General features: G+C 46.4%; 7 protein-coding genes across 7 annotated transcripts; 4 read left to right on the top strand and 3 right to left on the bottom strand.

The window, feature by feature from the left end:
• Positions 1-805: 805 nt before the first annotated feature.
• Positions 806-1,551, bottom strand: GLAREA_09717 (Phosphotyrosine protein phosphatases I; the record flags this gene model as incomplete). The annotated part of the gene is made up of 3 exons (XM_008086313.1): positions 806-1,021; positions 1,219-1,263; positions 1,318-1,551. 3 exons carry the CDS (start codon positions 1,549-1,551, stop codon positions 806-808), a joined length of 495 nt encoding a protein of 164 aa, XP_008084504.1.
• Positions 1,552-2,601: 1,050 nt separating this feature from the next.
• GLAREA_09716 (Subtilisin-like protein) lies at positions 2,602-4,632 on the top strand (the record flags this gene model as incomplete). The annotated part of the gene is made up of 3 exons (XM_008086312.1): positions 2,602-3,909; positions 3,965-4,236; positions 4,293-4,632. The coding sequence occupies 3 exons, from the start codon at positions 2,602-2,604 to the stop codon at positions 4,630-4,632; spliced, it is 1,920 nt and encodes a 639-aa protein (XP_008084503.1).
• An 838-nt stretch (positions 4,633-5,470) lies between these two features.
• GLAREA_09715 (Cellulose-binding protein) lies at positions 5,471-6,596 on the top strand (the record flags this gene model as incomplete). Its single annotated transcript, XM_008086311.1, has 3 exons — positions 5,471-5,611; positions 5,661-6,065; positions 6,114-6,596. 3 exons carry the CDS (start codon positions 5,471-5,473, stop codon positions 6,594-6,596), a joined length of 1,029 nt encoding a protein of 342 aa, XP_008084502.1.
• Positions 6,597-8,224: 1,628 nt separating this feature from the next.
• GLAREA_09714 (uncharacterized protein) lies at positions 8,225-9,193 on the top strand (the record flags this gene model as incomplete). Its single annotated transcript, XM_008086310.1, has 1 exon — positions 8,225-9,193. The coding sequence occupies one exon, from the start codon at positions 8,225-8,227 to the stop codon at positions 9,191-9,193; it is 969 nt and encodes a 322-aa protein (XP_008084501.1).
• Positions 9,194-10,005: 812 nt separating this feature from the next.
• Positions 10,006-10,834, bottom strand: GLAREA_09713 (uncharacterized protein; the record flags this gene model as incomplete). Its single annotated transcript, XM_008086309.1, has 4 exons — positions 10,006-10,216; positions 10,277-10,418; positions 10,497-10,651; positions 10,728-10,834. 4 exons carry the CDS (start codon positions 10,832-10,834, stop codon positions 10,006-10,008), a joined length of 615 nt encoding a protein of 204 aa, XP_008084500.1.
• A 1,093-nt stretch (positions 10,835-11,927) lies between these two features.
• On the bottom strand, positions 11,928-14,254 carry GLAREA_09712 (Sec1/munc18-like (SM) protein; the record flags this gene model as incomplete). The annotated part of the gene is made up of 5 exons (XM_008086308.1): positions 11,928-12,558; positions 12,609-13,449; positions 13,497-13,882; positions 13,944-14,163; positions 14,215-14,254. The coding sequence occupies 5 exons, from the start codon at positions 14,252-14,254 to the stop codon at positions 11,928-11,930; spliced, it is 2,118 nt and encodes a 705-aa protein (XP_008084499.1).
• Positions 14,255-15,559: 1,305 nt separating this feature from the next.
• Positions 15,560-19,407, top strand: GLAREA_09711 (CCCH zinc finger; the record flags this gene model as incomplete). Its single annotated transcript, XM_008086307.1, has 4 exons — positions 15,560-16,487; positions 16,567-16,638; positions 16,699-16,958; positions 17,089-19,407. The coding sequence occupies 4 exons, from the start codon at positions 15,560-15,562 to the stop codon at positions 19,405-19,407; spliced, it is 3,579 nt and encodes a 1,192-aa protein (XP_008084498.1).
• Positions 19,408-20,228: the final 821 nt, after the last annotated feature.

Raw genomic sequence — 20,228 nt, 5'->3', positions numbered from 1 at the left:
CCAAATGATGAGGAAGTTTTCATTGACTCGCCTCCTTCAGGCGAGTACGCACGTCGCTAAGCGAGATGAGGCTGTGTCGGTGTCGGTGAGGTTGATGAGATCTGTTAGGCGATCTTGGGTAGCCAAGAAGAGGTTATTCATGATTAAGCCTTGTGATTACGACGATTCTTAAAGAGGCGGTTTGGCTGCCTGGTGGGATTCATGGGGATTATTCTATTCGGACGCGAAAAACCAGTAACCCAAGCCCAAAATATGTCGCCACATATTATTTACAGCTCAGCAAGTTGTAAGTACATGCTTCCTTCGCTGCTTGAATGGCCGTCAAATAACAGAATGATGATTGGTTGGTAGAGGGTTGTTGCAAAGGGACTAGACGACCTACCCCCAGATGGCCCAACTAGCAATTCACATGTGCAGGTGATATTGTCCAACAGCCGCAGGGCGAGCAGCTTGAAAGACTCTGTTCATTTTCTGACGAGAGAGATTACAGCTTTTTCCCTGATCTAATCGTCGCTCCTCCACCAGTGACAGTCACCAGCCTTCTGGCCCTTCCACCATCCTCAGATATTCTGGCGTAGTGAGGTTAACTACATGCTTGAGATGCAAGTTCTGGTGACATCCATACAGCATGGATGGTCCATCGTTCGGGTATCCAGAGAAGTGCAAACAACTAGTAGGATGCCTACTGCCACCCAACCTCATATAACATGAGCTTCTGCCTCTCTGATCTACTTCAACCCAAAATCACGTTTCTGGAGGGTGTAGAAATCTATCGGCCTCCTACCAAAGTTGCCCTTGTAAACCTTCAAGACTTCACATCAGGAAACGTCTCCTTCAAGAAGTTCTTTGAAAATCTTGTACACTGCTCATAGGCTATTTCGAACCCATCCCGAGCACCATAGTACGGATCATCAACTTCCTCAGCCTTTTTCTTGCCGGAAAACTCGCCAAAGAGCATCACCTTGGCTTTGCCACCAGTACGTTGGTGAAGGCGCTGAAGGTCACGGAGGTTGTCACGATCCTAGTTTTGTTAGCGCCGACGTGGTATAAGCGGAATGAAGCGTGATAGAGTTTTGAGAGAAATATCGTAAGAAATCCTTGTATCTCCTCGTAGGGCTGGTTGAATTGCTAGACTCAGTGTACTAGCACTTGCCAGAATCACTCCCTAAAATTTCAAAGCAAATCTCTTTCACTTCTGACTATGAAAACAAATCCTACCATAGCAAAAACATAATCAAAATTCGTGAAATCCGACGTCTGAGCCTAATCACTTATCAGCTCTATATCCCAATCTCACACCACGACCTCAAAACTCACCTTCCTCGCCGCATGCTCATAATCAGTAATCCCATTATCCTCCAACGTAGACATAGTCCTCGAATCAGGACTGGAACCGGTATGATATGCACCTGTTCCGCACGAATCCACCTCTGAAATCAGGGCTTGATAAGGAGGTTTTGCGACTATGGATCGGAAGATTCCTTCGGCCATGGTGGAGCGACAGATGTTTCCTAGGCAGACAAAAAGAACGGAGATGGGCTCCGAGGCCATTTTTGCGGTTTGGGAGTTTTTGGTTGGGGTTTATGATGAGTTTGTGATCTTGATATCTCTGGGGCGTGAGACGAAGTGGTTGGTGGTCAATGTCGACCACCGTAGTTGAAGGTCTAGCTCAACTACGGCGGCCTAACTCATACGATATTGCTTCCGACACCTCTTGCTTTCTTTCCCGATCACATCTGTTGAATCAAACCTTCATCATCAATCTCCCAATCGATAGGCCACTTCAGCTGATTAATACTAGTCCCATTTAACGATTTCTCTATCGGTCTGATCAAGTTCGAGTATGTCGCACGACAGCTTCACGTCCTCTGATGAATGGTCATCTCCTGGGCTAGACCATCTACCTTAAGGTTACTGGAACACAACGGAAAGACGGTATGAGCCTGCCTCTCGATGTATTTGTTACTGTACAACCTTCTCTTTGCCGGCGTCGCTTTCTTTGCTCAACATTACACAAGCTTTAACCCCGCGATGAGATCAGTCCGTAACTTTGCATTCTCAAGATACGGCAGAATGCAGAGTCGCGGACTGCATAATAAGCTAAACCCAACCTTCCTCTTTTGTATAGCTCTTGGCTATCCTCTACCTTTCTGTTAGTTGCACTGGGGTTCGCACGTTGCGTTTAGTTATCGGATCTGCACATTTATATAGCTATATCCCACTTTCTCATCCTTTATGCTCATCAATCAATCAATTGAGCGTAGCGATAGGCTTATAGTCCATGCATCTAGCCTGAACTGCATTCATAGATGCTGCCAAGCCTGTACGATCTTTACCATGGATTTTGTACATTCCGAATCTGCACCAGTACCAGAGTACACATGCAAGGAACATGCTCAAAGACGGGTATTTGAGCTGGGCGGCCCCTCCTCCGCTGCTTGATTTTGCTTGTTTTTACGCCCAATACTCTTGGAGTTCTTGGAAGTCATTCCCAAGCTCATTCTTACCTTCTTGGGACGACTTTGTCTCAATCGAGATATTCTAAGGCTCGGAAAAGCAGAAATACCGTCAATTGGTGCAGACATCCCAAGTTCAACCAGAATGCGTTCCTTCAGTATCCTGGCTGCGTTGGCAGCAGTGGTGGGCAACGTGGTTGCGCCAAATCCTGCGGTCTACAATGCTGCTTCTTCCTCCATGCGGATTTTTGAGGCCCTTCGTGGGGTTCCTCAAGGATGGACAAAAAGAGACGCACCTTCGCCTGCATCTCGTATTCGGTTGAGAATTGCACTTGAAGAACCAGACCACGAGTTCTTTGAAAAGACTCTCTTTGCTGTTTCTGACCCGTACCACGAGAGCTATGGGAATCATCTCAAGCGTGAAGAAGTCAAAGCTTTAATCAAGCCTCGAGACGAATCAACCGAAGCTGTACTTTCCTGGCTCAGAAGCTCTGGTGTCGCTGCTGCCGACATCGAGAACAATGGCGAATGGATCAACTTTGTCGCTCCGGTCTCCACGGCGGAGAAAATGCTGGACACAACATTCAGCTACTTCACGCAGAATGCCGACAAGTCGCAAACTAAGAAACTCAGAACCCTGCATTATTCAATTCCATCAGATGTGTCGAAACACGTTGCTATGATTCAACCAACGACTCGATTTGGACAAATGATGGCTGAGCGAAGCAACGTTTTCATTGTCACAGCAGCTGAGGAGAAACCGAAAGCGCCAGCCGATCCCGTGCCTGGTCTGGCCGTTGATCCTTCCTGCGATACTCTAATTACACCAGCGTGTCTTAGAGCTATGTACAATGTTGGAGATTACCAAGCTGATTCCCATGCTGGCACTTTGCTTGGCGTCAACGGATATCTGGAAGAATATGCCAAATTCGATGAGTTTAATGAATTCTTAAAGACCTACGCACCTTATGCTAAGAAGCAAACCTTCGAGTATGTCAAAGTCAATGGTGGTCTTGATACCCAAAACAACGCTAGCATTGACGATGTGGAGGCCAATCTGGACATCCAATACGCTGCAGCGCTAGGATACAAGCAGAAAATCAAGTTCTACAGCACTGGCGGACGAGGTCCATTAGTCCCTGATCTAGATCAACCAGATATCAATGAGAACTCCAACGAGCCCTACCTCGATTTCTTGAATTACCTTACAGCGTTGCCTGACCGGGAATTGCCCCAAACCATCACCACTTCTTACGGCGAAGATGAGCAAAGTGTTCCAGAGCCTTATACAAAGAAAGTCTGCAAGATGTTCGGAGAATTGGGTATGAGAGGAGTTTCCGTAATTTTCAGCAGCGGAGACACCGGTGTTGCTAGTGCATGCCAAACGAACGATGGCAAGAATACCACAAGATTTCTTCCTATCTTCCCTGCCGCTTGTCCATATGTTACATCTGTAAGTAATGTCCAAATTACCGATCATCACAGACTTCAAATTGACATATGCTTAGGTGGGCGCTACGTACCATTACCCGGAGCGAGCCATTGCATTCAGTTCTGGGGGCTTCAGTGACCGCTTCCCTCGTCCTTCTTATCAAGACGCAGCAGTCAAAGAATATCTCGGCATCTTAGGTGATAGGTGGAAGGGTCTATACAACCCTGAAGGTCGTGGATTCCCAGATATCGCCGCTCAAGGTTACAACTATTCTGTTGTTGAGAAAGTGGTTGGAGCCAATGGTAGCTACACTGGAGCGTTTGAAACAATCCTTGTTGGCGGTACAAGGTAAAGCATACCACCTGCCAGCCCTGAGTCTTTCTTTGCTAACATGTTTTCTTTAGTGCCTCTGCTCCGACAGTCGCAGGTATAATATCTCTCCTGAACAACGCTCGCGTCAAAGCGAGGCAAAAGCCTTTGGGTTTCCTCAACCCATGGTTGTATTCCAAGGGTAAAGATGGGCTTAACGATATCGCTCTGGGTGGTTCGAGAGGCTGTGATGGTCGCGACGACTACAGTGGTCTGCCGACTCCGTTCGTTCCTTATGCCTCTTGGAATGCTACGGCTGGATGGGATCCTGTCACTGGATTAGGAACACCCAACTTTGGAAAGTTGCTCGAGTTGAGCACCCCAGGATCTAAGTTGCCTCATATCAAGGGATGTGCGGAGTCGGACTTCTGCTAGAGGCAAAGTGAGATAGTCTCAGTAGGCTGCATTTATGACAAAAAGTATAAAGCTTGGGTTGAACGGAGTGTTCAATTCTGTTGAAGTTTCGATTTCAAACAGTAAAGAGTTATCTACTGTGTTACCTACAAGCTGGACGAACGTGCAAATGAAGATCGCCAAGAACTTTACTTGCGGAGAAATAAAACGTAGTAGTTCTATTTCTTGCGCCATTGCATTTTGCCACGCATATATTAATTAGGCAGATGGGCAACTATTCTTACTGGGGATGACCGGCCCGATCATTGAGCTGCACTGAAAATTACAGCGTATTTCTCTCACTTACTAGAAATAGATACATTCGCAAACTCTCCAAAGACCCGCACATCACCTTTTTGTACGTTACTGGAATTGTATTCCACCAGATTTTCTAGATTTTCTCTTTCTGTGGCAAAATCAGACCAGGGTTCGGCGCTTCCCCAGATCTCTCCGCTTCGGAATATGTCCTCCGCATATTTCAAGATTGAGCCTCAAAACGGGTAAATACCCAACCACATATTTCCCATCTTGCAAGTGGACCATAACGAACAACTTGGTCAATCATGGTTCACGAGACTTAGCAACTGACGGTCCGTCATCCCCTCGCAGGTTCGCGACTGAGAAATTGCGGAGCGTCAGGGGAAGAGATTGACGAGACCATATGACCTGCTTGCAATATGAAAGTTATGACCTAGTGTGTTCTGAAGTATTTAGGTCTTTAAAGGATGGACGTGCCTGTTGAAATTAAATCTTGGAGCTTGGTTGTATACGTAGCTTGAGTAAATAACTACCACGACTCAATACTGATCGACCCGTAAACATGCGTTTCTCACCACTTCTATTTGCGACTGCCGCTCGCGCAGCGATTCTCTGGGATGGACGTTTCAATGAGATGTCCAGCTCTTCAGACCTTAATACCTGGTCGTGGAGCAACCAAGTCGGGCCTTACCAATACTACATTGTGAGTACGCTTTCCTTACTATTCACAACTCGTCTAACACTGCATCTAGCACGGTTCCGGCACCGTAAACAAATACATCAATCTCTCCCCAGACTACAAGAACCCTGCAGACGGAGGAAGCAAACAAGGTGCCAAGTTCACCCTCGACAGCACGGCATTCTGGAACGGCCAGACTATGAGACGTACGGAACTCATCCCCCAAACCAAGGCGGCGATTGCATCCGGCAAAGTCTGGTATCACTTTTCGATCAAGAGAAGCGGCACCAATGCTCCAAGCATCTACCGCGAACATCAAATCTGCTTCTTTGAATCTCACTTCACTGAATTGAAAAGCGGATGGATTTCTGGAGCCAGCGGAAACAGCGATACCAGACTCCAATGGTTCGTCGGAGGAAAGAGCCAATGGAGTGTAGAATGGGCCCCAGACGTCTGGCACAACGTCGCCTACGAAATCGTAAGCCCCCTTTCCCCCCCTTCCACACATCCAAACTCACATCCTCAGGATTTCTCCGCAAACAAAGTATCCTTCCACCACTCCACCGGCGCCGACCCCCTCAAACTAACCGCCGGCCCCGTCTCCGCATCCACCTCCTCCAACGGCGCAGACTGGCATCTCGGCGTCCTCGAACTGCCCGTCTCCGGCCGCTCTGACAGCAACGAAGATTTCTATTTCTCGGGCACTTATATCGAGAGCGGGAGCCTGACTACCTCGGTTGCGGGCCCGGGCGGCGTGGTTGCGAATCCGGGGAGCTCGACGTTGGTTACTAGTACCACGAAGGTTGCGAGTTCGACGACGAAGGTCGTGAGTAGTACGAGTAAAGTCACGACGCCTACGGCTGAGCCGGAACCACAGCCTGAGCCGGAGCCAGTGGGGACGCTGCAGAAATGGAGTCAGTGTGGGGGCCAGGGGTGGACGGGGAGTGGGTATTGTGTTGAGGGGACGAAGTGTGTTGCTTCTGGGGACTTTTACTCGCAGTGTTTGTAGAGCATGATGTTCGGGTTGGAAAATACAGGAGGATTTGGAGGGTCAAAATCACTTGCATATCGTGGGATTATGTGTTGTAAATATGAGTTGGGTTCGAAGTGTATATAGGAAACAGCAATTGAGTATCACGCTCTGAATAATCTCTCTTAATCGCAGTAGTCTCTGCTCCTGTTATCAAACAGCAACAATATCCTTTCGAATCACCTGCGTGCAAGGCTTGTTGCTTTCAGCCGTTGCCTCTAAATCTCAAGCCATGTTAGGTTCATCTCTGCTTCTTCTTTCACCGAATAAAAAGCAAACACATCCAATCCGCGAATCAATAGAAACTATAGCTCACATGATTTTCGAACTAGATAATCGTACTTTCCTTTGCTGGTGCTTAATTCCTTGTTATGCTTATAGTTTATGATCTCAACTTTACTTCAAGATCTGAGGACGTTTCAGTCTTTCTTTGAGAATTTGATGGTTGATCATGCTTTGATTCTTATATTCTTTGAAATTAAATGAAGCGTGCCTCTGCCTTGATGAATTTAGAGCTTCCTCATTCGGTAAGTGATGGGAACTTGTAGTCTCTCAACTATTAAACATTATTGTCATTTGAAATTATAACTTAAATCAGCGTGTTACTGTAGTTCAATGAGGTTGGGTGTGATGTTATAATTAAATTCAATTTTCACGAGTTAGTCTAAGATCATCTTAAAAGACTCCAATTTGAATCGCCGTCAAGACGTTTGAAACTTTGAGTGGTCAGGTACTATTGTACAAGATAGGTGGTAGCAATCTTCTTCAAAGCAGAGTTTAGGAATATTCTCCCTTATGAAAAATAAAGGGCTAGAACGATATTGTACATCTAGTCGATTACAAAATCGTGATTTGACTACTGCTTATCCTGGTTACCAGATGGCAGTTTCGCTCAGGTGACCTCAAACCAATAGAATTGTTAGATTCTACCACTGCCGAGGAAGCCGGTAAGTTTTCGCTTAATATATCAGCTGACTCACCTCCTCCTTCTCCTATTTAGATGACTTTACAGTCTCTTCTTTTCTGGAATTTAAAGCTTGAAATTGAAGACATAATACTAGCTTTATGTTTTTTTCCAATGCTTTGGATTTAGCTTCTTGCAACAAGTTCGTTGAGTAACTTATAAGTTAAAGCGGTGCTACTGACCTGACAGAACACAATTTATCATCTGTACCCGAACCCACTAACATGCGAATTAGTAAGGACCGCTTTGCTTAGTCTAAGCCTCTCATTATTGCGCTGAGTTGCATGACTTCCTTGGTGCATTGCCCTTCCTTGAATAACTTTTGGCTCATTCTTTCTCTACTTCGTCAACCATTGTTTCAACAAAGTCCTTACCTTCTCAGAACTCAACGTCTATGATCTCACTCCTGCTGTGACGTTGACTAGAACTTCCCCTCACTCATCTACTTAATCAGTAGAAGTTTCTCTTGGCTCCATGATCTAGAGTCTCGAATTCTGTGATTGTGATCTCATCTCCCGATGAGTCTCCACCCACCCCGCCTACTAACAGTTTTTAGCATCAAGTGCCGGTATAAAGTGAGAACACCGGCCTTTCCGCAAACATTTCCTCTTGTGCAGCCTTCTTGACAGACAGGTTGATTGCAATGTCGCCCACCACTATGGATTCCGCCACGCAAACAACATATAACGAAACAAAGAGCTTGAAACACGACGACCTAAAAGCCGAATCGGATTCCGACAATCTAGTACCAGAAAAAACAGTAACGGAGCTGCTATGTGACGACCCAGCAGCTGAGTTCCACAAGAACGTCAAGGAGAGGTCGGCAAACCATCTGAATGATTACATTTTCTACTATTCATTGTGCTTCCTTCTGTGGTATATAGGAGCCGGTCTCTCCCTCATTTTAATGCCTGATAATTCCAAAGTATATGGGTCGCGGTGGTATGAGAACAGAACCAAACTGATCAACACTTGCGTCTCATACCTCGCAGCGACAGCCATAGGATTCGAAAGCTTTTCCCTGGCCAGTATGATGGTGCCTGCGGCGTCTAAAATATTGAGCAGGCAATTCGATACTGTGGAGAGGCTTCGTGGAAACATGAAATTTGAGGCACAGATCAAAGACAAGGAACATGCCATGTACTTCTTCTTGCGACATGTTGCAGATCCAAACCTCCCAAACATATACAACTTTGACCAGTTGTCACGCGTCAAAATTTGGGCGTCAATAGTTGCGGGAAATCTGTTGAAGGTCTGTTGCTGGCAAACGATTGGCTACATTATTGAAGAAGATTTCTCCACGTGGGCAGGAGTCATACTCATACTCGGAATAATTGAGGCTGCTTTCATGGCAAGATTGGGTTGGTTCTGGGGCCACGGCAGAATCGCAAGAACTATCCGGAAACAATGCTTGAACATGTCTACACCAGTCGATGTTGAAAAAGCTTTCGGGATCAAGCATACGCCTACAGACCATTTGGCATCTTATCTCGAGTTTTTGATGGTGGATAAGAAGGGATCTAAAGAAGCTCAGCGGAAAGAGAGAGTGTGCCTGAAGGTTCTTTTGGAGGAGATCAAGGTTCCTACGTTGGAGGGAACATCCAAGGAGTAGAGCGGCTTTTTATTGGAAGGAATTGGAGAAGCCCTACAACATTTCATTGAGATATAATAGTAGAGTGGCAACGTCGACTGCAAAACAGCAGAATTGGTGAAGGGTTTTATTACTGTTTGGTCATCAATATTCTTCTGTAATCATTTCATTAATAAAAAAATTTCAAAGCTTGAAGTTCAGTTTCATAGACTAAGCTTATAATCAAATTGAAGTAGAACTCAATTGGCAATCGACTCCCTTCTTCGACCGGCGTTAATGAAAGATATTTTGAGTTTCTCTAAACATGTGAGGAAATAATAAGGTCAAACTTTGCATTATCGATTAAGATTCGTTCTTACATGTTAGAGGAGCCATGGACTGACGACACAAGATTTGCAGAGGTGTAGTGGGGCTTCGGCCCAGAAGTTGACCAGGGATTAAAAATCTATCACCAATATTTTCAGCCTCTCAGCTGCTGAAAACTTTAGATCTGTCCAATTTCGGACATTTACCTTTGTGACCGTCGAGGCCTCGCCATCTATACACCCGGCTGGCCGCTAGGACACCCTTTCCAACACTATAAAACTGCCTCTTTCGCCTTTTTCTCAATTTGAAAATTCCCAGTGACCCTGAACATCCCAATCATCTGACATAAACTTAGAGGATTTACCGTTCGAATAACAGACCAAGAATGATAGTTGACCTGTTCCATATTTATACTCTTCGAAATTCCTAACTGTTTCTATACCATTTATCGAGCAATGCCAGGGTTTCAAAACAACATAGCACTGCTCTCATCTGAGCAGACTTTTCGACATCTTAACCCATCCCCTTTAAATCAACCCCAAAAATCCGACCACACCAAGGAACACTGAGCCAGCAACACCCATCTCGACCGTCCTCCCAGCAGCAGCATTACCACTAGTAGTCGGAGCAGCGTTTCCGGCTGCAGTCGACGCAGTCGTGCCGACTGAATTAGTGTTTGCAGCTACAACGCCAGTCGAAGTAGCGGTTGTGGATTGGACACTTCCACCTGCGAGAGTTCTAACGGGAGGTTAGTTCATTTATTTGGATATTGAATGAAGGAATGAATTGGAATCTTACGTTCTACCAGTTGATACGGATGTCGTGGTGACAGACGCTGAACCTGCTGCAGAGGTCGAAGCGGTTGTACGCGCTGAAGTTCCGGCGCCACTGACGAAGACGGTGGTTGTAAAGGAGCAACTACGGATGAGGTCGTTGACGTCTGTTGTGAATGGTGTTAGAGTTGTAGTTCAGACTCCAAAAGTCCCACGGTAGACTCAGAATGTAGGAGTGAACATACCATTGTCATGTCCGTCATTAGTATCATAATTTGCAATACAAGCTTCACATGCTGGAATCAAAGATGCCGCATTGTTGTATGAGCAGACGCAGTTGATGTAGCCCGAGTCGATGTCGTTATTTTGAGTGTCACATTGTTGGGTGAGCTGGGTTACTCTGAGAAGTTGTTGGTTTTGATATCGCTAGACATTGGAATCTCAGATGGAAATCGATGGCATAAAACAATACTTACACTTGGCAAACGGCTCGGCATTCGGTAGGGACATCATTATCGTCGATATCCTGAGCTGCGGCGTAACCGGAAAGAAGAGCAAGAAGAGAGATCTTGATGAGTTGCATATTGATTACAATTGATCCCGGTTTTTCTGAATTCTGTTGTGTTGTGTGGATTGTCTTTAATTATTGTTTCTATTATGAAGTGTAGTTCGAAGACCATTACCCCAGAGCAAGATCAAGCTTCTATATGAGCTCCCTCATACCTCCACATTTCCAAAAAGCGGAGAGGAAGCCGTGACCAGAATAGAAAGAGCCACCCCGCCAAAATTAGAGTAACAAATGAGCATCATAGCTATCCACGTAGTCGTTCTTGGCGACGACGTTGCCCAACTGAGCCACGAACGCAAACGTCAACGTTTCAAATCCAGCAATTCGATTTGTTGTTATGGATTTCAATTGGAGCAAGTGTTTGTCTAGTCTTTTTGTGTCTCAAATTAGAAATGAAAGATGCTGTGTTCCATGATTTGAAGATTCATGACAACAGCATATCAAAGACATGATTTGATTTCGAAAATGCCAAGTTCGCCGTCTCCCCACACCAAACTCTAACAAAGTTAGGCATCAGAATACGCTTAAATCTAAATGGGCACTTAAATTATATGTTCCATCTTCATGATACAGCCACTTCTCGATTTCGGTAATCGTCGGGTTCTAAACAATCCCTCCATCGTCACCGTTGGAGGGCTCGCTTAGTATTAATACTTCATAGCGGGAGTGGCTTTTTACAAACCTCGAAATACAAGATTTAAATTATAACAAGTGCGATGAACATAAAACATTCGGCTAAACCCACCATGAATGGCCCGTCGAGGCGTTGCGAGAGAAGTTGAGTCAGGTTCAGGTTGACTACAACTACCATGTACTAAGATCAACAGAGGGAACGTCATAGAGACATGGATGCATGGGGCTCCAATCGCGAGACCAAAGCGCTCATGTACACGTAAATCGAGAACGCGAGCCCAATCTAGGAAGCATGAAGATGGAATAATTATCATTTGGGAAGGCTCGTTTCACCCTACTCGGACGATCTAAAAGGTTAACTGCAGCCTGATCACTAATCAATAATCACTACCTTAATGTTCGGTTCACATCACAGAGAATGCAGCGTGATAACGTAGGATGCAGAAGGTATCATCATGACTTCAAACATCTCGCTCTAACTGAATTCACCACCTAATTTTCCTAGCTCACTCCCCAAGAACTCCTGCGCATTAACCAGCTCCGTACTACCATATACAACCCTCCGCTTTCCAGCGCCCTTCTCGGCACCACTACCTCCAGCCCCCGTTCGTTTTGCCCACTCCTGGAGATTACCATATTCATCCATACTGCCACCGCCGACAGTGAACACAATAGCTTCACTGAAGCCTTGTCTCCTCTGGCCAAACGTAGCACCAGTACCGGGACCGTGGCCACCTAGAGAACCCGGCATTTGGTCGCCCTTACGTGCTACACTCGGAGGTGGCATCGTGCCTCTTGCATTTGCGGATCTTGGGTCAAAATACAGATAGTCTTCTGTCTTAGCAATCGCACTGCTGCTTGCGCTTGCGGGGTCCATGATGGATTCAGTGATTTTTGTTACTGTAAGATCCCTATTTGCAGGTAAGAAATTCTTAACGCCGGAGATGAGATTTTCAAAGTTGGCACCAACACCCGACTCTTTGAGAGAGGAGGTCAAACGAGATGAAATGCCGCTGAATTGGGAGAATAGCTGAGTAGAAGCGGATGACTGAGGTGCGGCTTGGGAGGTGGTCGACATCATTGTCTTTTTGGTGAGTTTTGCGACTCTATGACGGACGTTAGACAATACTTTGACAAAAATTGAAGTGGGTCTTACTGCTTGATATATGGGAGAGACGAGATGTCTGCTCCCGCTGTCTTCAATGCTTCCTCAAACTTCTCCTGCTCCCCTCGTGAAATCTCTTGTTCTGTACTCAAGTACCAGATGATGAAAAGTCGTAATTTATCTGTTGGATTGTTGCCTTTGCTTTCATCACTCAAAACCTCCAACATCTGTGCTTTGGTCTGCTTGGTGATGTTTTCCTCCAATTGGTAGTAGTTGTCCAACTGACGGTTCTTGATACCGGTCAAGAGACCAGCAAGAATGTTCATGTGCATATCAAGCACCGCCTTACGTTCCCGTAGCTCGGGCAAAAGTGTAATTGCAGCTTTCAGATGCTGGGCAGAAGCGCTGGTATCATTCTGCAGGTCCTCAATAGACGATGCTCCTGTTTTCTTCGTAATGTCATTTGCATCGTCCTTATACCGAGACAATTCAGCATCGATGTCCTCTGCCACCTGCGGAAATGGTATACTAGCATTCTTGCTCCAGAAGAAATCGTTTGATGTGAGGTCATACGCTTTCTTCGTTATGCCTTTCGATGGATTTTCTTCGTCGACAGGATTCTCAACTGTTATACGGTTGAGCTTCATATTGAGAACGTCATGGACTAATGATTGGTATGTCCAAGAATGGGAAAGCATGGGTATCAAATCTACATTTCGGTCTAAAATAATGAGGACTGGTCGCGATGATGGCGTAGAGGAGTTTCGACTTGTGGGAGCCGAGAACAGATTGTCTTTGGAATTCAGTATGTGGTCTCGCAATTTGCGATCGAGCTTAGCAGCTATCATTTCCGCCGCTGCATCTCTTGGACATCGTATGATCGGCATAACAGCTGAATCTATTAGTTGGTATCACGGCAGAGGGAGTAAACAGACATACCCATGGTGGCCATAACACTGAATAATCCGCTCACTATCTTGTCTATTACATGGTCCAATTGTGCGTCAGTGGTCTGCCCACTATTCAGCACATGGTACGCATTCTCGTTCCTCAGTCCGAGACTGAATAAATCTGGCTCCCCAACGATAAAATTCAAGTACTGGTCGTAAAATTGGGCGATGCTTTCCGAAGTTCCAGCTTCCGCCGTTTGCCTAGCAAAGTCTTCGAGGAGTGGCCGAGGTATCGAGGAGAGGAAGTTGATATACGCCGGGGAATATAGTCCGCGGGAGAGGTCTGTCGTGATGGCTTGTAGATTAGAGGGTGTGGGCTCGACTAGATATAGCACTGGAACATCTGGTATGGGGTGTCGATTGGAAGCAATGTGCCTGGCATGGTCAACACTGCTTTGCGACGAACGCTTCAACAGATTCCATGTTGCGAACCTACATGTGCATCGTGACCCCCCATGTCCGTAGGTCGTTGACTCTTAGGACGCTGCTAATTACATCTCTTCCAAGGTCGTCGAAGACCAAGACTTTCCAGATTGGGTCTCCATCTGAGTTGAGGAGGGGCGCAGAAGGTATTGCAAGCCCATTCGTGTTCTGGTCGTGGGCGTTTTCTGGTTCTTCAGATTCGTGATTCAGGTTGAGCATGCGCTCAATCGATCCTATCACTCAAATTAGCTACAAATAGCTGTGAGCGTACTTTGAGAGCCTACTGATCTGACGGTCCCGGAGAGAAGTGTGGCTTGAAGCCATGATTGACGGAGGAGCTGTAGAGGGCTGCAAACAGCCAGTACAAGATTATCGCGGCATGTAATATAGATCAATGATGGCGGGTCAAGTCAATGTTTCAGGCAGAAGCTCCACGAAGTATAGGACAGATGTGTTCTAGATGCGAACATCAGAATTCACGATTCCATGTGGTTGCCCAACTAAGATGTTCCCAGGCGCGTTACCGGTAAGGGCTTAGCGCGACAGAGCACTGGCCGGTGGCTGTTCCCTTGTTTTCCACGACCGCAATTCCTTTCTCCTTCATTGCAACGACACGTCAACCAACTTCCATTGCCAACGCCTTCATTCCCCTTCTTTGGTCATCCTGACCGCAACCTTAATACACATACAATGAGCGTACATTTGAACTGAACTAGTGAATCGGGATTAAGAGCTGCTGCGGCTCGTGGAGGACTGCGTATGAACAAAAGGGTATGGTGACACCGCGATACTTCATTTTTGCTCGTCTGCCCGCCCTTGAAGGCGGCAACAACATCAACCTCCCAGTCCAGGAAGTGCGGGATCTCGCGCTTAAGATACATACAACCTGCTAGACCTAAACTGGTGCTGCTGCTTCGGCTGTCCAAGCAGATTTGATTTGGAGACAGGCACAGTACAGAACAGATACAGTCCAGATATACAACCCCTGAACACTACAGACACAGTGCAGAACGCGCGATAAAGCAGTCTGTCTTCTTGTGGTCGAATTGAAGTACAATCACGCTGGCATTTTACCCGATTCTGCTGCCCTGTTGTGAATGCAGGAGGAGGTGGCGTTGGCTTCCAAGGCGCTCTCTCAAATCCGGCATTCATCACACATATCAGAGGATACACTTTGGGGCCACTCAAAGCTGACAGGAACAAACTCATCAAAGCAAGCAAAGGCAACGGCGGCGGACGACACGGGTGGGAGTGTAACACGAGTCCTGGTCTGCTTCTGCTTTGCGCTCTGTTTGTTTTGGCGTGCATCTTCCTACCGCATACATTTTCATTCCTTGTCCGCGGTTGCGTCTGGTGGTCGAGTCGGCAACCGGAATCACCCCAGGCACTTTGTCTGAAAGCGTCAACATCCTCGGTCGAAGGCTGATCAATTTGTTCGTTTAGTAAACCAATCACAATCAAGAAACCACCACCAAACTACGATAAAGACCCACCCTCCTTCTTTTATCCACACCCTCTCAGCTCTCCACCTCGAATAGTCGGACTTCTAAATATTAATCCCGTCCACTTGTCAGACCCATCACGTGATAGTTCAAACATACACCACGGGTCCATTGCTCAGTCGACGCGATGGATGGGGACACTGGATATGGATATATCCCTGGGGATCAGACCTACGATGATCTGATCAACAATGGAGTCTGGCCTGGCGCTGGTGACCAGTTTCTGTACGGGCAACCTCAGCAACAGCAACAGCAACAAACCCATCAACCCCAGGACCTGTATGCGAGCTTTGGCAATAGCCAACCGCAACAGCAATCCAGCTTTGCAAACACTGAGATATCTATGCAACACCAACAACAACCATACACATCGTCTCCATACACGTCGCAATATGTGTCTCAATACCAACAGAATCATCGACCGTCGGCATTCTTTGGGGCAACCGGTACCAATGTGGATCCATCCATACAGACTTCTTCAGCATCCCCATATCGCTCTGGTCAGGATACTGCTTTCACATCCCAACAATCCGTGTCTCCGCAATATTTACAGTATGGATTGTCAACACAGCACCAGCCCGTTAATCGCGGAGTTCAGCAGCAACTGTTCCAACAGCAACAACAGCGTCAGCAGTCCCAGTCCCAGACGAAGCCCATTACCAACACTTTTGACCAGAGATCTCATGACCCGTCTGCTTTGTACTTCAATAATCTTGATAATGGGAATTTGCAACATAATGTCAGCAATCAGGTTCATTATCCTGCGTTGCCAGCTGAAAGACAGAATAATGACTTTAGATCTACTGTCAATCCCATCAACGTGAGCAATAATAGCCAGATCCAGAATGTTCAGCGGCATGCAAATTCTGCTTCACCTCTGAATGTTCCCCTGCACCAGCAAAGTAGACAGAGTCAGCCACAGCGGAACTCGTTGAGAATACTAGATCCTGAACTGTTAAAGGCTGCGGAAGGGGACGCTGCTCGTCACCCGTTGGCGCATGCTCCATTCTTGACTTTCGAAACCACTCCAGTACAAATCACCCTCACTCTGAAGAGTAAGTTCCCATGTTCTAGCTCCGATGAGGAGGCCGCGCGTGCCCGTGAATTTCCAATTTTAGCTAACCGGTTCCATAGATACTGTCCCAAAGTATCACCCACGGAAATCAAGAAGCGGAAAGGAGCTTGTTCCAGGGTTTGATAGTTCACGTAAGTTTGTCCATATAAATCCCCGCTTTAACAATCAAACTTTTTCTAAATCACGTCTAGAATCTCTGATACCCGGTCGTGTTTCAGTCAAAAAGGAGCGACAGCCAAAAGCGGCGAAACCTCCTACACCCAAGTGGAAAGGAACAAGTTTTGGAGCTAAAATATTAGTTGGAAAACCCAGTACGTCCCGTGAAGATGGGACAGGAAGCACTTCACGCGGACCAGCTACACCCACCGAAACAAGCTCTTCCGAAGAGGAATCTAGCTCCGAAGAAGAGTCTGAGTATGAGGATGAAATTACCTTGAAGGATGTTAGTGAGGTATGTATAACATTTCTTTTTGCTAGAGGCGGCCAGCTTGGGTATCTGGATGGCGATCTGGTTGTATTGCCCATGCTTTTTCCTACACCCTTTTGTGGCTCAAGTAGATACCGTATGCTGACAATTTTAGATACGAGGACCGATTCGACCATCTTCCGTGCCTTCTGCTGCTCGCTGGGACGTGATTGGGATCATATGGAAAGATCCGAATTCTAGCCCCAGTAGTGATGCGGTCAAGTCAGCTATGGAAGAATATGGTAATTACATAATTGGATTGCGCACCAAAATCAAATCGAATAAGGAGGCAATCGCCGCACGGCCAAAAGATTCTGCTCTCACAGCTGATCGAACGCAATTACTTGAAGCTCTCTACCAAGCAGTGGCAGCCGCTAATGAGTTGGGATATGATGGGATCGTTGAAAATTTGGGCGGGCATCTAAGATTTGTAAACGGGCTGACTACAACCTTGATCGAGTGCATTAAGGCGGAAGATTTCCTAGGAAAGCTTCCTAGAGCGGTCTTTACATTACTTGCAAAATTTCAAACAATGACTGATGAAGTGTTGAAAAAACTCAAGTTTGAGAGTATAACAAAACGTTGGATCAAAAAAGGAGATCCACAAATTAATAAGGATATTTCCACTATTCTTGCGAACACCATTGACGCGAAAGAGCGTGCCAAGAAGGGGGAAAAAGACGCTGCAAAGCTTGCCTCACAGAAGAATACACTCGAAAAAATCACACAGACGAAATTACGTACAGTAGATGCCAATAAATCATCTGTTGTCAGTCCAGCAAAACGACCACACGAAGGAGATGCCGCCAACGGAAAGCCCAATAAGAAATTCGCATCCGATGCTTCTGGTACGCCAGTTGTCAAACCTGCAATGCCAAAAAGAGCAAATTTGCTTGGAATCGCTTCAAAGCCAATGGTCAAGGTAGCTCCTCCGAAGAAACGCGAGCCTTCTCCGCCTGCAGCGTCAAGACTTGGTGCTCTTCTTGCTAGTATTGCAGAACCAGCAAAACCTCCAAAAGCGGTTGAGGCCCCAATTCGACCACCTGAGACACCAGAAGAAAAGGCGCGACGTGAAAGAAAGGAGAGTAGACGACATTTGAGAGTGAAGTTCAAGGAGGGGTCAGATCTGGAGGAGATTAGAGAATTTACCCACGAAGCAGCGGAAGATGAGGGCCGTCAACACGACATGTTGAAAGATGCTCATGATGATCGTAGCGAGGGTATGATGCACAAGAGACGGGTAGCCGAGGATATTGACGATGATGACGATACGCAACCTGGTGACTTCGAGGATCGGACATATCGAGACCTCATCGAAATCGATTTCAGTCAGATGGATATGAAGACTGCATTCGGAGAAAAGTATATCACCCGAGGTGGAAACCTGACATTCAAGACACCGGAACAGGAGGCACAAGCATTACGAGAGGCCCATGAGATTATGGCTATTTACACTAGCGATGATGACATTCCACCAACACCAAAGGAACCACCTCCACTTGCCCTGGCCCAAGTTGACGGAGCTGCGGAAACTAAACTCGTGGCGGCACTCAAAGAGCCTACAGAAGCATGGTTATTGCAAAGACTTAATGAGGTTAAGCAGTATGGCCCAGAATACGCTACACAGGTCTTTGTCCGCCGTTTGGAAGAGCAGCGGTCTGCAGCCAGCCGAGCGCGCGGTATTGCTCAAACGTTCAGCGCCCCACAACCTCCGACAGCCCACGTTGCAAAACCACAGCCGCCTACCATGGACGTGGCTGCCTATCAAGAGCTTCTTCGTATCGTTGCATTACTGCAAGGCAAGCCATACCCGGCAACAGAGCCTCCAGAATGGATGACCAATCAATCGCAAAGGACTATCTGGTGGGAAGGATACAACAGAGACAATGTTGGGAAGCCCCAAGCTGTACCCGTTCCAATCGAACAACCACATTATGCACCACCGCAACCTACCCAAGCACAACCAGTGCAAGCTCAAGCACCCATGCATCAGCCACAGGTATATCAACCACCACCACCCCTTCCACCGCCTGCCAACGTACCTCTTCCTACGACATCCTCTGACATCGGCGCCCAAATTCAACAAATGATGGCGAGCTATAACGGCAATAATGCTGCACCAGCTGCCCAGCCATACGACCAAGCAGCACTAATGGCAGCTTATTACCAAGCTCAACAGCAACAAGCGCCCATCCCTCCCCCACCACCACCTCCTCCCCAAAGATGGGAGGGTTCAGGCTGGGATGACCAGCCTTCCGAAACAAAGAATCATAAAGGCAAACGTGGCTACGAAATGAAGGAGTGGGGAGGAAGCAACAAAAACGACTCCCCGTTCGATGAAAACGGGGAGTACAAGGGGAAGAAGAAACCATGTCGTTTCTTCCGCGAGGGCAAATGTGCCAAGGGTGCTAAATGCACTTATCTACATGATTGAGCCTAACGCGGAAAATTATTGTTCTGATTATACCGCCAACGACGTAGCTTTCAGCTCAAGAGTCGCTTATCTCCTATGTTTGGCGCTTGGGAGGACGCGATACCCTTAAAAACAAAACTTTTTCTTTGAGTCGTAAATGCATAAGTAGGGACTTTCTTGTAACATGTATACCTTGAGCTTGAAGAGGGGTGCGGTGCCGAGTTATTTTGCTTTCAGGCGTTACATACATTGCATTATTGGTGGATAGCGTGGAGGGGGTCGTTGCATTTACTTTTTTTTTTTGATGCGTTGGTTTTTTGGAGGGGAGTGGGGAAGGATGTATGATAGAGTGTGTGGTATGAGGGGGTGTTTTTGTTGGGATGGGGAGAGATGGTTTAGGGAGTTTGGATAGATGATGGGGAGAAAGCAGGATAGGGGGATGGGAGAGAGATGAGGGGATTAAGGAGCGTGATGTTTGTATTTTAGATACCTGCTAAGAAAGAGGTGAGGAATAAGTAATGAAGAAAGAGTGTTACTTTATACATTGTGTTTGTTTTGGAAAAAAATGTAAGAGCTGGTTGTGATATGTGATTAAAACAAAGAGCCTTTAAAATTGTTGGAGGACTTAACCCAAGCGACAATATCCAAATTTCATCTCTCATTTCCTGTTTCTCTTCTCCACCTCTGAACATGTAGTGTCTCGAGCATGAACATAAATCATTTCTTAATTTTAATAAACTATATTTGCTTTAATTTTTAAAACTACTCAAGCTCATCCACGTACCCATAAATTTCATCTCTCATCTCCGCGCTTCAATATCCCATTCCGAATTCTCAACATC

Source organism: Glarea lozoyensis (genome assembly GCF_000409485.1).
Source record: "Glarea lozoyensis ATCC 20868 chromosome Unknown GLAREA4, whole genome shotgun sequence".
Taxonomy (NCBI): domain Eukaryota; kingdom Fungi; phylum Ascomycota; class Leotiomycetes; order Helotiales; family Helotiaceae; genus Glarea; species Glarea lozoyensis.
Note: the sequence above shows the minus strand (reverse complement) of the source record. Positions and strands in the feature narration are given on the sequence as shown.